At 52.4% G+C, this 17084-nt stretch overlaps 1 protein-coding gene across 1 annotated transcript in view; it reads right to left on the bottom strand.

Annotated features, from left to right (window-relative positions):
* Positions 1-13016, bottom strand: part of PEX6 (peroxisomal biogenesis factor 6) — a gene marked incomplete at its 5' end in the record, with an annotated part of 55042 nt that extends 42026 nt beyond the window's left edge. Inside the window, one exon of the mRNA XM_082275977.1 lies at positions 12880-13016. Within this exon, the coding sequence (XP_082132103.1) occupies positions 12880-13016 (137 nt within the window). The remainder of the gene's footprint in view (positions 1-12879) is intronic.
* Between the last annotated feature and the right edge of the window lie 4068 nt (positions 13017-17084).

Below are 17084 nucleotides of genomic sequence, written 5' to 3'. Positions count from 1 at the left end.
TCTACATACCACACCTGTGACCTGGGTCCTCCCACCTATCTACATACCACACCTGTGACCTGGGTCTTTTACCTGTCTATATACTACACCTGTGACCTGGGCCCTCCCACTTACCTACATACCACACCTGTGACCTGGGTCCTCCCACCTATCTACATACCACACCTATGACCTGGGTCCTCCCACCTATCTACATACCACACCTGTGACCTGGGCCCTCCAACTTACCTACATACCACACCTGTGACCTGGGTCCTCCCACCTATCTACATACCACACCTGTGACCTGGGTCCTCCCACCTATCTACATACCACACCTGTGACCTGGGTCCTCCCACCTACCTACATACCACACCTGTGACCTGGGTCCTCCCACCTATCTACATACCACACCTGTGACCTGGGTCCTCCCAGCTATCTACATGCCACACCTGTGACCTGGGTCCTCCCACCTATCTACATACCACACCTGTGACCTGGGTCCTCCCACCTACCTACATACCACACCTGTGACCTGGGTCCTCCCACCTATCTACATACCACACCTGTGACCTGGGTCCTCCCAGTTATCTACATACCACACCTGTGACCTGGGTCCTCCCACCTATCTACATACCACACCTGTGACCTGGGTCCTCCCACCTATCTACATACCACACCTGTGACCTGGGTCCTCCCACCTATCTACATACCACACCTGTGACCTGGGTCCTCCCACCTATCTACATACCACACCTGTGACCTGGGTCCTCCCAGCTATCTACATACCACACCTGTGACCTGGGTCCTCCCACCTATCTACATACCACACCTGTGACCTGGGTCCTCCCACCTATCTACATACCACACCTGTGACCTGGGTCCTCCCACCTATCTACATACCACACCTGTGACCTGGGTCCTCCCACCTATCTACATACCACACCTGTGACCTGGGTCCTCCCACCTGTCTACATACCACACCTGTGACCTGGGTCCTCCCACCTATCTACATACCACACCTGTGACCTGGGTCCTCCCACCTATCTACATACCACACCTGTGACCTGGGTCCTCCCACCTATCTACATACCACACCTGTGACCTGGGTCCTCCCACCTATCTACATACCACACCTGTGACCTGGGTCCTCCCACCTATCTACATACCACACCTGTGACCTCCCACCTATCTACATACCACACCTGTGACCTGGGTCCTCCCACCTATCTACATACCACACCTGTGACCTGGGTCCTCCCAGCTATCTACATACCACACCTGTGACCTGGGTCCTCCCACCTGTCTACATACCACACCTGTGACCTGGGTCCTCCCACCTATCTACATACCACACCTGTGACCTGGGTCCTCCCACCTATCTACATACCACACCTGTGACCTGGGTCCTCCCACCTATCTACATACCACACCTGTGACCTGGGTCCTCCCACCTATCTACATACCACACCTGTGACCTCCCACCTATCTACATACCACACCTGTGACCTGGGTCCTCCCACCTATCTACATACCACACCTGTGACCTGGGTCCTCCCACCTATCTACATACCACACCTGTGACCTGGGTCCTCCCACCTATCTACATACCACACCTGTGACCTGGGTCCTCCCACCTATCTACATACCACACCTGTGACCTGGGTCTTTTACCTGTCTATATACTACACCTGTGACCTGGGCCCTCCCACTTACCTACATACCACACCTGTGACCTGGGTCCTCCCACCTATCTACATACCACACCTATGACCTGGGTCCTCCCACCTATCTACATACCACACCTGTGACCTGGGTCCTCCCACCTATCTACATACCACACCTGTGACCTGGGTCCTCCCACCTATCTACATACCACACCTGTGACCTGGGTCCTCCCACCTATCTACATACCACACCTGTGACCTGGGTCCTCCCACCTATCTACATACCACACCTGTGACCTGGGTCCTCCCACCTATCTACATACCACACCTGTGACCTGGGTCCTCCCACCTATCTACATACCACACCTGTGACCTGGGTCCTCCCACCTATCTACATACCACACCTGTGACCTGGGTCCTCCCACCTATCTACATACCACACCTGTGACCTGGGTCCTCCCACCTATCTACATACCACACCTGTGACCTGGGTCCTCCCACCTACCTACATACCACACCTGTGACCTGGGTCCTCCCACCTACCTACATACCACACCTGTGAATTACAACAGTTTGTATTTGTGCCTCCCACTTTTTAAGGGACCAAAAGTAATGGGACAGATTAAGAATCATAAATCAAACTTTCACTTTTTAATACTTGGTTGCAAATCCTTTGCAGTAAATTACAGCCTGAAGTGTGGAACGCATAGACATCACCAGACGCTGGGTTTCATCCCTGGTGATGCTCTGCCAGGCCTCTACTGCAACTGTCTTCAGTTCCTGCTTGTTCTTGGGGGATTTTCCCTTCAGTTTTGTCTTCAGCAAGTGAAATGCATGCTCAATCCGATTCAGGTCAGGTGATTGACTTGGCCATTGCAGAACATTCCACTTCTTTCCCTTAATAAACTCTTTGGTTTCTTTCGCAGTATGCTTCCGGTCATTGTCCATCTGCACTGTGAAGCGCCGTCCAATGAGTTCTGAATCATTTGGCTGAATATGAGCCGATAATATTCCCGAAACACTTCAGAATTCATCCTGCTGCTTCTGTCAGCAGTCACATCATCAATAAATACAAGAGAAGCAGTTCCATTGGCAGCCATACATGCCCACACCATGACACTACCACCACCATGCTTCACTGATGAGGTGGTATGCTTTGGATCATGAGCAGTTCCTTTCCTTCTCCATACTCTTCTCTTCCCATCACTCTGCTACAAGTTGATCTTGGTCTCATCTGTCCATAGGATGTTCCAGAACTGTGAAGGCTTTTTTAGATGATGTTTGGCAAACTCTAATCTGGCCTTCCTGTTTTTGAGGCTCACCAATGGTTTACATCTTGTGGTGAACCCTCTGTATTCACTCTGGTGAAGTCTTCTCTTGATTGTTGACTTTGAAACACATACACCTACCTCCTGGAGAGTGTTCCTGACCTGACACACATACACCTACCTCCTGGAGAGTGTTCTTCATCTGACACACATACACCTACCTCCTGGAGAGTGTTCTTCATCTGACACACATACACCTACCTCCTGGAGAGTGTTCCTGACCTGACACACATACACCTACCTCCTGGAGAGTGTTCCTGACCTGACACACATACACCTACCTCCTGGAGAGTGTTCCTGATCTGACACACATACACCTACCTCCTGGAGAGTGTTCCTGATCTGACACACATACACCTACCTCCTGGAGAGTGTTCCTGATCTGACACACATACACCTACCTCCTGGAGAGTGTTCCTGATCTGACACACATACACCTACCTCCTGGAGAGTGTTCCTGATCTGACACACATACACCTACCTCCTGGAGAGTGTTCCTGACCTGACACACATACACCTACCTCCTGGAGAGTGTTCCTGACCTGACACACATACACCTACCTCCTGGAGAGTGTTCCTGACCTGACACACATACACCTACCTCCTGGAGAGTGTTCCTGATCTGACACACATACACCTACCTCCTGGAGAGTGTTCCTGACCTGACACACATACACCTACCTCCTGGAGAGTGTTCCTGATCTGACACACATACACCTACCTCCTGGAGAGTGATCCTGATCTGATACATATACACCTACCTCCTGGAGAGTGTTCCTGATCTGACACACATACACCTACCTCCTGGAGAGTGATCTTCATCTGACACACATACACCTACCTCCTGGAGAGTGTTCCTGATCTGATACACATACACCTACCTCCTGGAGAGTGTTCTTGATCTGACACACATACACCTACCTCCTGGAGAGTGTTCCTGATCTGACACACATACACCTACCTCCTGGAGAGTGTTCCTGATCTGACACACATACACCTACCTCCTGGAGAGTGATCTTCATCTGATACACATACACCTACCTCCTGGAGAGTGTTCTTCATCTGACACACATACACCTACCTCCTGGAGAGTGTTCCTGATCTGACACACATACACCTACCTCCTGGAGAGTGTTCCTGATCTGACACACATACACCTACCTCCTGGAGAGTGTTCCTGATCTGACACACATACACCTACCTCCTGGAGAGTGTTCCTGACCTGACACACATACACCTACCTCCTGGAGAGTGTTCCTGATCTGACACACATACACCTACCTCCTGGAGAGTGTTCTTGATCTGGCACACATACACCTACCTCCTGGAGAGTGTTCTTGATCTGACACACATACACCTACCTCCTGGAGAGTGTTCCTGATCTGACACACATACACCTACCTACTGGAGAGTGTTCCTGATCTGACACGCATACACCTACCTCCTGGAGAGTGTTCTTGATCCGACACACATACACCTACCTCCTGGAGAGTGTTCTTGATCTGACACACATACACCTACCTCCTGGAGAGTGTTCCTGATCTGACACACATACACCTACCTCCTGGAGAGTGTTCCTGATCTGACACACATACACCTACCTCCTGGAGAGTGTTCCTGATCTGACACACATACACCTACCTCCTGGAGAGTGTTCCTGACCTGACACACATACACCTACCTCCTGGAGAGTGTTCCTGATCTGACACACATACACCTACCTCCTGGAGAGTGTTCTTGATCTGGCACACATACACCTACCTCCTGGAGAGTGATCCTGATCTGACACACATACACCTACCTCCTGGAGAGCGTTCTTGATCTGACACACATACACCTACCTCCTGGAGAGTGTTCTTCATCTGACACACATACACCTACCTCCTGGAGAGTGTTCCTGATCTGACACACATACACCTACCTCCTGGAGAGTGTTCTTGATCTGACACACATACACCTACCTCCTGGAGAGTGTTCCTGATCTGACACACATACACCTACCTCCTGGAGAGTGTTCTTCATCTGACACACATACACCTACCTCCTGGAGAGTGTTCCTGATCTGACACACATACACCTACCTCCTGGAGAGTGTTCCTGATCTGACACACATACACCTACCTCCTGGAGAGTGTTCCTGATCTGACACACATACACCTACCTCCTGGAGAGTGTTCCTGATCTGATACATATACACCTACCTCCTGGAGAGTGATCTTCATCTGACACACATACACCTACCTCCTGGAGAGTGTTCCTGATCTGATACACATACACCTACCTCCTGGAGAGTGTTCTTGATCTGACACACATACACCTACCTCCTGGAGAGTGTTCTTCATCTGACACACATACACCTACCTCCTGGAGAGTGTTCCTGACCTGACACACATACACCTACCTCCTGGAGAGTGTTCCTGATCTGACACACATACACCTACCTCCTGGAGAGTGATCTTCATCTGACACACATACACCTACCTCCTGGAGAGTGTTCCTGATCTGATACACATACACCTACCTACTGGAGAGTGTTCCTGATCTGACACACATACACCTACCTCCTGGAGAGTGTTCCTGATCTGACACACATACACCTACCTACTGGAGAGTGTTCCTGATCTGACACACATACACCTACCTCCTGGAGAGTGTTCTTGATCTGACACACATACACCTACCTCCTGGAGAGTGTTCCTGATCTGACACACATACACCTACCTCCTGGAGAGTGTTCCTGATCTGACACACATACACCTACCTCCTGGAGAGTGTTCCTGATCTGACACACATACACCTACCTCCTGGAGAGTGTTCCTGATCTGACACACATACACCTACCTCCTGGAGAGTGTTCCTGATCTGACACACATACACCTACCTCCTGGAGAGTGTTCCTGATCTGACACACATACACCTACCTCCTGGAGAGTGTTCCTGACCTGACACACATACACCTACCTCCTGGAGAGTGTTCCTGATCTGACACACATACACCTACCTCCTGGAGAGTGTTCTTGATCTGGCACACATACACCTACCTCCTGGAGAGTGTTCTTGATCTGACACACATACACCTACCTCCTGGAGAGTGTTCCTGATCTGACACACATACACCTACCTACTGGAGAGTGTTCCTGATCTGACACGCATACACCTACCTCCTGGAGAGTGTTCTTGATCTGACACGCATACACCTACCTCCTGGAGAGTGTTCTTCATCTGACACACATACACCTACCTCCTGGAGAGTGTTCTTGATCTGACACACATACACCTACCTCCTGGAGAGTGTTCCTGATCTGACACACATACACCTACCTCCTGGAGAGCGTTCCTGATCTGACACACATACACCTACCTCCTGGAGAGTGTTCCTGATCTGACACACATACACCTACCTCCTGGAGAGCGTTCCTGATCTGACACTCATACACCTACCTCCTGGAGAGTGTTCCTGATCTGACACACATACACCTACCTCCTGGAGAGTGTTCCTGATCTGACACACATACACCTACCTCCTGGAGAGTGTTCCTGATCTGACACACATACACCTACCTCCTGGAGAGTGTTCCTGACCTGACACACATACACCTACCTCCTGGAGAGTGTTCTTCATCTGACACACATACACCTACCTCCTGGAGAGTGATCCTGATCTGACACACATACACCTACCTCCTGGAGAGCGTTCTTGATCTGACACACATACACCTACCTCCTGGAGAGTGTTCTTCATCTGACACACATACACCTACCTCCTGGAGAGTGTTCCTGATCTGACACACATACACCTACCTCCTGGAGAGTGTTCTTGATCTGACACGCATACACCTACCTCCTGGAGAGTGTTCTTCATCTGACACACATACACCTACCTCCTGGAGAGTGTTCTTGATCTGACACACATACACCTACCTCCTGGAGAGTGTTCCTGATCTGACACACATACACCTACCTCCTGGAGAGTGTTCCTGATCTGACACACATACACCTACCTCCTGGAGAGTGTTCCTGATCTGACACACATACACCTACCTCCTGGAGAGTGTTCTTGATCTGGCACACATACACCTACCTCCTGGAGAGTGTTCCTGATCTGACACACATACACCTACCTCCTGGAGAGTGTTCCTGATCTGACACACATACACCTACCTCCTGGAGAGTGTTCTTGATCTGGCACACATACACCTACCTCCTGGAGAGTGTTCTTGATCTGACACACATACACCTACCTCCTGGAGAGTGTTCCTGATCTGACACACATACACCTACCTCCTGGAGAGTGTTCTTGATCTGACACACATACACCTACCTCCTGGAGAGTGATCCTGATCTGACACACATACACCTACCTCCTGGAGAGCGTTCTTGATCTGACACACATACACCTACCTCCTGGAGAGTGTTCTTCATCTGACACACATACACCTACCTCCTGGAGAGTGATCCTGACCTGACACATACACCTACCTCCTGGAGAGTGTTCTTGATCTGACACCCATACACCTACCTCCTGGAGAGTGTTCTTGATCTGACACACATACACCTACCTCCTGGAGAGTGTTCTTCATCTGACACACATACACCTACCTCCTGGAGAGTGTTCTTGATCTGACACACATACACCTACCTCCTGGAGAGCGTTCCTGATCTGACACACATACACCTAGCTCCTGGAGAGTGTTCCTGATCTGACACACATACACCTACCTCCTGGAGAGTGTTCCTGATTTGACACACATACACCTACCTCCTGGAGAGTGTTCCTGACCTGACACACATACACCTACCTCCTGGAGAGTGTTCCTGATCTGACACATATACACCTACCTCCTGGAGAGCGTTCCTGATCTGACACACATACACCTACCTCCTGGAGAGCGTTCCTGATCTGACACACATACACCTACCTCCTGGAGAGTGATCTTGATCTGACACACATACACCTACCTCCTGGAGAGTGATCCTGACCTGACACATACACCTACCTCCTGGAGAGTGTTCTTGATTTGACACACATACACCTACCTCCTGGAGAGTGTTCTTGATCTGGCACACATACACCTACCTCCTGGAGAGTGATCCTGATCTGACACACATACACCTACCTCCTGGAGAGCGTTCTTGATCTGACACACATACACCTACCTCCTGGAGAGTGTTCTTCATCTGACACACATACACCTACCTCCTGGAGAGTGTTCCTGATCTGACACACATACACCTACCTCCTGGAGAGTGTTCCTGATCTGACACACATACACCTACCTCCTGGAGAGTGTTCCTGACCTGACACACATACACCTACCTCCTGGAGAGTGTTCTTGTTCTGACACACATACACCTACCTCCTGGAGAGTGTTCTTCATCTGACACACATACACCTACCTCCTGGAGAGTGTTCCTGATCTGACACACATACACCTACCTCCTGGAGAGTGTTCCTGATCTGACACACATACACCTACCTCCTGGAGAGTGTTCCTGATCTGACACACATACACCTACCTCCTGGAGAGTGTTCCTGATCTGACACACATACACCTACCTCCTGAAGAGTGTTCCTGATCTGACACACACACACCTACCTCCTGGAGAGTGTTCTTGATCTGACACCCATACACCTACCTCCTGGAGAGTGTTCTTGATCTGACACACATACACCTACCTCCTGGAGAGTGTTCTTCATCTGACACACATACACCTACCTCCTGGAGAGTGTTCTTCATCTGACACACATACACCTACCTCCTGGAGAGTGTTCTTGATCTGACACACATACACCTACCTCCTGGAGAGTGTTCTTCATCTGACACACATACACCTACCTCCTGGAGAGTGTTCTTGATCTGACACACATACACCTACCTCCTGGAGAGCGTTCCTGATCTGACACACATACACCTACCTCCTGGAGAGTGTTCCTGATTTGACACACATACACCTACCTCCTGGAGAGTGTTCCTGACCTGACACACATACACCTACCTCCTGGAGAGTGTTCTTGATCTGACACACATACACCTACCTCCTGGAGAGCGTTCCTGATCTGACACACATACACCTACCTCCTGGAGAGTGTTCTTGATCTGACACCCATACACCTACCTCCTGGAGAGTGTTCCTGATCTGACACACATACACCTACCTCCTGGAGAGTGATCCTGACCTGACACATACACCTACCTCCTGGAGAGTGTTCTTGATTTGACACGCATACACCTACCTCCTGGAGAGTGTTCCTGATCTGACACACATACACCCACCTCCTGGAGAGTGATCCTGATCTGACACACATACACCTACCTCCTGGAGAGCGTTCTTGATCTGACACGCATACACCTACCTCCTGGAGAGTGTTCCTGATCTGACACACATACACCTACCTCCTGGAGAGTGATCCTGATCTGACACACATACACCTACCTCCTGGAGAGCGTTCTTGATCTGACACACATACACCTACCTCCTGGAGAGTGTTCCTGATCTGACACACATACACCTACCTCCTGGAGAGTGTTCTTCATCTGACACACATACACCTACCTCCTGGAGAGTGTTCCTGATCTGACACACATACACCTACCTCCTGGAGAGTGTTCTTGATCTGACACACATACACCTACCTCCTGGAGAGTGTTCCTGACCTGACACACATACACCTACCTCCTGGAGAGTGTTCCTGATCTGACACACATACACCTACCTCCTGGAGAGTGTTCTTGATCTGGCACACATACACCTACCTCCTGGAGAGTGTTCTTGATCTGACACACACACACCTACCTCCTGGAGAGCGTTCCTGATCTGACACACATACACCTACCTCCTGGAGAGTGTTCCTGATCTGACACACATACACCTACCTCCTGGAGAGTGTTCTTGATCTGGCACACATACACCTACCTCCTGGAGAGTGTTCTTGATCTGACACACATACACCTACCTCCTGGAGAGCGTTCCTGATCTGACACACATACACCTACCTCCTGGAGAGTGTTCCTGATCTGACACACATACACCTACCTCCTGGAGAGTGTTCTTGATCTGACACACATACACCTACCTCCTGGAGAGTGTTCCTGATCTGACACACATACACCTACCTCCTGGAGAGTGTTCTTGATCTGACACACATACACCTACCTCCTGGAGAGTGTTCCTGATCTGACACACATACACCTACCTCCTGGAGAGCGTTCCTGATCTGACACACATACACCTACCTCCTGGAGAGTGTTCCTGATCTGGCACACATACACCTACCTCCTGGAGAGTGATCCTGATCTGACACACATACACCTACCTCCTGGAGAGCGTTCTTGATCTGACACACATACACCTACCTCCTGGAGAGTGTTCTTGATCTGACACACATACACCTACCTCCTGGAGAGCGTTCCTGATCTGACACACATACACCTACCTCCTGGAGAGTGTTCCTGATCTGACACACATACACCTACCTCCTGGAGAGTGTTCCTGATCTGACACACATACACCTACCTCCTGGAGAGTGTTCCTGACCTGACACACATACACCTACCTCCTGGAGAGTGTTCTTGATCTGACACACATACACCTACCTCCTGGAGAGCGTTCCTGATCTGACACACATACACCTACCTCCTGGAGAGTGTTCCTGATCTGACACACATACACCTACCTCCTGGAGAGTGTTCCTGATCTGACACACATACACCTACCTCCTGGAGAGTGTTCCTGACCTGACACACATACACCTACCTCCTGGAGAGTGTTCCTGATCTGACACACATACACCTACCTCCTGGAGAGTGTTCTTGTTCTGACACACATACACCTACCTCCTGGAGAGCGTTCCTGATCTGACACACATACACCTACCTCCTGGAGAGTGTTCTTGATCTGACACCCATACACCTACCTCCTGGAGAGTGATCCTGACCTGACACATACACCTACCTCCTGGAGAGTGTTCCTGATCTGACACACATACACCTACCTCCTGGAGAGTGTTCTTGATTTGACACACATACACCCACCTCCTGGAGAGTGTTCTTGATCTGACACACATACACCCACCTCCTGGAGAGTGTTCCTGATCTGACACACATACACCTACCTCCTGGAGAGTGTTCTTGATCTGACACACATACACCTACCTCCTGGAGAGTGTTCTTGATCTGACACACATACACCTACCTCCTGGAGAGTGTTCCTGATCTGACACACATACACCTACCTCCTGGAGAGTGTTCCTGATCTGACACACATACACCTACCTCCTGGAGAGTGTTCTTGTTCTGACACACATACACCTACCTCCTGGAGAGTGTTCCTGATCTGACACACATACACCTACCTCCTGGAGAGTGTTCTTGATCTGACTCACATACACCTACCTCCTGGAGAGTGTTCTTGTTCTGACACACATACACCTACCTCCAGGAGAGTGTTCTTGATCTGACTCACATACACCTACCTCCTGGAGAGTGTTCCTGATCTGACACACATACACCTACCTCCTGGAGAGTGTTCCTGATCTGACACACATACACCTACCTCCTGGAGAGTGTTCCTGATCTGACACACATACACCTACCTCCTGGAGAGTGTTCTTGTTCTGACACACATACACCTACCTCCTGGAGAGTGTTCCTGATCTGACACACATACACCTACCTCCTGGAGAGTGTTCTTGATCTGACTCACATACACCTACCTCCTGGAGAGTGTTCTTGTTCTGACACACATACACCTACCTCCAGGAGAGTGTTCTTGATCTGACTCACATACACCTACCTCCTGGAGAGTGTTCCTGATCTGACACACATACACCTACCTCCTGGAGAGTGTTCTTCATCTGACACAAACACACCTACCTCCTGGAGAGCGTTCCTGATCTGACACACACACACCTACCTCCTGGAGAGCGTTCCTGATCTGACACACATACACCTACCTCCAGGAGAGTGTTCTTGATCTGACTCACATACACCTACCTCCTGGAGAGTGTTCCTGATCTGACACACATACACCTACCTCCTGGAGAGTGTTCCTGATCTGACACACATACACCTACCTCCTGGAGAGTGATCTTGATTTGACACACATACACCTACCTCCTGGAGAGTGATCTTGATCTGACACACATACACCTACCTCCTGGAGAGCGTTCTTGATTTGACACACATACACCTACCTCCTGGAGAGTGTTCCTGATCTGGCCAACTGTTGTGAAGGGTGTTTTCTTCACCAGGGAAAGAATTCTTCGGTCATCCACCACAGTTGTTTTCCGTGGTCTTCCGGGTCTTTTGGTGTTGCTGAGCTCACCGGCGCGTTCTCTCTTTTTTAGGAATGTTCCAAACAGTTGATTTGGCCACACCTAATGTTTTTGCTATCTCTCTGATGAGATTGTTTTGTTTTTTCAGCCTAATGATGGCTTGCTTCACTGATAGTGACAGCTCTTTGGATCTCATATTGAGAGTTGACAGCAACAGATTCCAAATGCAAATAACACACTTGAAATGAACTCTGGACCTTTTATCTGCTCCTTGTAAATGGGATAATGAGGGAATAACACACACCTGGCCATGGAACAGCTGAGCAGCCAATTGTCCCATTACTTTTTGTCCCTTAAAAAGTGGGAGGCACATATACAAACTGTTGTAATTCCTACACCTTTCACCTGATTTGGATGTAAATTCCCTCAAATTAAAGCTGAAAGTCTGCAGGTAAAGCACATCTTGTTTGTTTCATTTTAAATCCATTGTGGTGGTGTATAGAGCCAAAAAGATTAGAATTGTGTCCATGTCCCGATATTTTTGGACCTGACTGTACATACCACACCTGTGACCTGGGTCCTCCCAGCTATCTACAGGAAAAGGCCCAGATGGGGAGAATGCAAAGTTTACCTTTGGGGCACCAATGGCTTGAGAATGAGAATTCTGCAGCTCAGCGAGGGCGGTTTCAAAATCCTTTAAGGTGATTGGAAAACCGGTAGATAAAAGTTCCTCTTCATCCTCCTGGGTGAGAGCGCTAAAACCAAATGCTGAATTAGGAAAGGGGGAAATAATACGATATACAGCAAAGGCACAAAGTGAGGAGCAAAGGTGCACGAGTGAGGAGGAAGGGAGTACAGGAAAGGACACAGGGTGTGGGGGGAGGGAGTACAGGAAAGGACACAGGGTGTGGGGGGAGGGTGTACAGGAAAGGACACAGGGTGTGGGGGGAGGGTGTACAGGAAAGGACACAGGGTGTGGGGGGAGGGAGTACAGGAAAGGACACAGGGTGTGGGGGGAGGGTGTACAGGAAAGGACACAGGGTGTGGGGGGAGGGTGTACAGGAAAGGACACAGGGTGTGGGGGGAGGGAGTACAGGAAAGGACACAGGGTGTGGGGGGAGGGTGTACAGGAAAGGACACAGGGTGTGGGGGGAGGGTGTACAGGTAAGGACACAGGGTGTGGGGGGAGGGTGTACAGGTAAGGACACAGGGTGTGGGGGGGAGGGAGTACAGGAAAGGACACAGGGTGTCGGGGGAGGGTGTACAGGAAAGGACACAGGGTGTGGGGGGGGGGTGTACAGGAAAGGACACAGGGTGTGGGGGGAGGGTGTACAGGAAAGGACACAGGGTGTCGGGGGAGGGTGTACAGGAAAGGACACAGGGTGTCGGGGGAGGGAGTACAGGAAAGGACACAGGGTGTGGGGGGAGGGAGTACAGGAAAGGACACAGGGTGTGGGGGGAGGGTGTACAGGAAAGGACACAGGGTGTGGGGGGAGGGAGTACAGGAAAGGACACAGGGTGTCGGGGGAGGGTGTACAGGAAAGGACACAGGGTGTCGGGGGAGGGTGTACAGGAAAGGACACAGGGTGTGGGGGGAGGGAGTACAGGAAAGGACACAGGGTGTGGGGGGAGGGTGTACAGGAAAGGACACAGGGTGTGGGGGGAGGGTGTACAGGAAAGGACACAGGGTGTGGGGGGAGGGAGTACAGGAAAGGACACAGGGTGTGGGGGGAGGGTGTACAGGAAAGGACACAGGGTGTGGGGGGAGGGTGTACAGGAAAGGACACAGGGTGTGGGGGGAGGGAGTACAGGAAAGGACACAGGGTGTGGGGGGAGGGTGTACAGGAAAGGACACAGGGTGTGGGGGGAGGGTGTACAGGTAAGGACACAGGGTGTGGGGGGAGGGTGTACAGGTAAGGACACAGGGTGTGGGGGGGAGGGAGTACAGGAAAGGACACAGGGTGTCGGGGGAGGGTGTACAGGAAAGGACACAGGGTGTGGGGGGGGGGTGTACAGGAAAGGACACAGGGTGTGGGGGGAGGGTGTACAGGAAAGGACACAGGGTGTCGGGGGAGGGTGTACAGGAAAGGACACAGGGTGTCGGGGGAGGGAGTACAGGAAAGGACACAGGGTGTGGGGGGAGGGAGTACAGGAAAGGACACAGGGTGTGGGGGGAGGGTGTACAGGAAAGGACACAGGGTGTGGGGGGAGGGAGTACAGGAAAGGACACAGGGTGTCGGGGGAGGGTGTACAGGAAAGGACACAGGGTGTCGGGGGAGGGTGTACAGGAAAGGACACAGGGTGTGGGGGGAGGGAGTACAGGAAAGGACACAGGGTGTGGGGGGAGGGTGTACAGGAAAGGACACAGGGTGTGGGGGGAGGGTGTACAGGAAAGGACACAGGGTGTGGGGGGAGGGAGTACAGGAAAGGACACAGGGTGTGGGGGAGGGTGTACAGGAAAGGACACAGGGTGTGGGGGGAGGGTGTACAGGAAAGGACACAGGGTGTGGGGGGAGGGAGTACAGGAAAGGACACAGGGTGTGGGGGGAGGGAGTACAGGAAAGGACACAGGGTGTGGGGGAGGGTGTACAGGAAAGGACACAGGGTGTGGGGGGAGGGTGTACAGGAAAGGACACAGGGTGTGGGGGGAGGGAGTACAGGAAAGGACACAGGGTGTGGGGGGAGGGTGTACAGGAAAGGACACAGGGTGTCGGGGGAGGGTGTACAGGAAAGGACACAGGGTGTCGGGGGAGGGTGTACAGGAAAGGACACAGGGTGTGGGGGGAGGGAGTACAGGAAAGGACACAGGGTGTGGGGGAGGGTGTACAGGAAAGGACACAGGGTGTGGGGGGAGGGTGTACAGGAAAGGACACAGGGTGTGGGGGGAGGGAGTACAGGAAAGGACACAGGGTGTGGGGGGAGGGTGTACAGGAAAGGACACAGGGTGTCGGGGGAGGGTGTACAGGAAAGGACACAGGGTGTGGGGGGAGGGTGTACAGGAAAGGACACAGGGTGTGGGGGGAGGGTGTACAGGAAAGGACACAGGGTGTGGGGGGAGGGAGTACAGGAAAGGACACAGGGTGTGGGGGGAGGGAGTACAGGAAAGGACACAGGGTGTGGGGGGAGGGAGTACAGGAAAGGACACAGGGTGTGGGGGGAGGGTGTACAGGAAAGGACACAGGGTGTGGGGGGGGGGGAGTACAGGAAAGGACACAGGGTGTGGGGGGAGGGTGTACAGGAAAGGACACAGGGTGTGGGGGGAGGGTGTACAGGAAAGGACACAGGGTGTGGGGGGGAGGGTGTACAGGAAAGGACACAGGGTGTGGGGGGAGGGTGTACAGGAAAGGACACAGGGTGTGGGGGGAGGGTGTACAGGAAAGGACACAGGGTGTGGGGGGGAGGGTGTACAGGAAAGGACACAGGGTGTGGGGGGAGGGAGTACAGGAAAGGACACAGGGTGTGGGGGGAGGGTGTACAGGAAAGGACACAGGGTGTCGGGGGAGGGTGTACAGGAAAGGACACAGGGTGTGGGGGAGGGTGTACAGGAAAGGACACAGGGTGTCGGGGGAGGGTGTACAGGAAAGGACACAGGGTGTGGGGGGAGGGAGTACAGGAAAGGACACAGGGTGTGGGGGGGGGGTGTACAGGAAAGGACACAGGGTGTGGGGGGAGGGTGTACAGGAAAGGACACAGGGTGTGGGGGGGAGGGTGTACAGGAAAGGACACAGGGTGTGGGGGGAGGGAGTACAGGAAAGGACACAGGGTGTGGGGGGAGGGTGTACAGGAAAGGACACAGGGTGTGGGGGGAGGGTGTACAGGAAAGGACACAGGGTGTCGGGGGAGGGTGTACAGGAAAGGACACAGGGTGTGGGGGGAGGGAGTACAGGAAAGGACACAGGGTGTCGGGGGAGGGTGTACAGGAAAGGACACAGGGTGTGGGGGGAGGGTGTACAGGAAAGGACACAGGGTGTCGGGGGAGGGTGTACAGGAAAGGACATAGGGTGTGGGGGGAGGGTGTACAGGAAAGGACACAGGGTGTGGGGGGAGGGTGTACAGGAAAGGACACAGGGTGTGGGGGGAGTACAGGAAAGGACATAGGGTGTGGGGGGAGGGTGTACAGGAAAGGACACAGGGTGTGGGGGGAGGGTGTACAGGAAAGGACACAGGGTGTGGGGGGAGGGAGTACAGGAAAGGACACAGGGTGTGGGGGGAGGGTGTACAGGAAAGGACACAGGGTGTGGGGGGAGGGTGTACAGGAAAGGACACAGGGTGTGGGGGGAGGGAGTACAGGAAAGGACACAGGGTGTGGGGGGAGGGTGTACAGGAAAGGACACAGGGTGTGGGGGGAGGGTGTACAGGAAAGGACACAGGGTGTGGGGGGAGGGTGTAAAGGAAAGGACACAGGGTGTGGGGGGAGTACAGGAAAGGACACAGGGTGTGGGGGGAGGGTGTAAAGGAAAGGACACAGGGTGTGGGGGGAGTACAGGAAAGGACACAGGGTGTCGGGGGAGGGTGTACAGGAAAGGACACAGGGTGTGGGGGGAGGGTGTACAGGAAAGGACACAGGGTGTGGGGGGAGGGTGTACAGGAAAGGACACAGGGTGTGGGGGGAGGGTGTACAGGAAAGGACACAGGGTGTGGGGGGAGGGTGTACAGGAAAGGACACAGGGTGTGGGGGGAGGGTGTACAGGAAAGGACACAGGGTGTGGGGGGAGGGAGTACAGGAAAGGACACAGGGTGTGGGGGGAGGGTGTACAGGAAAGGACACAGGGTGTGGGGGGGAGGGAGTACAGGAAAGGACACAGGGTGTCGGGGGAGGGTGTACAGGAAAGGACA

Source organism: Pelophylax lessonae, assembly GCF_965119305.1.
Source record: "Pelophylax lessonae genome assembly, contig: HAP1_SCAFFOLD_138, whole genome shotgun sequence".
In the NCBI taxonomy this organism is placed as follows: Eukaryota; Metazoa; Chordata; class Amphibia; order Anura; family Ranidae; genus Pelophylax; species Pelophylax lessonae.
The sequence above is the reverse complement of the archived record's forward strand: the minus strand, read 5'-3'. Positions and strand labels throughout refer to the sequence as shown.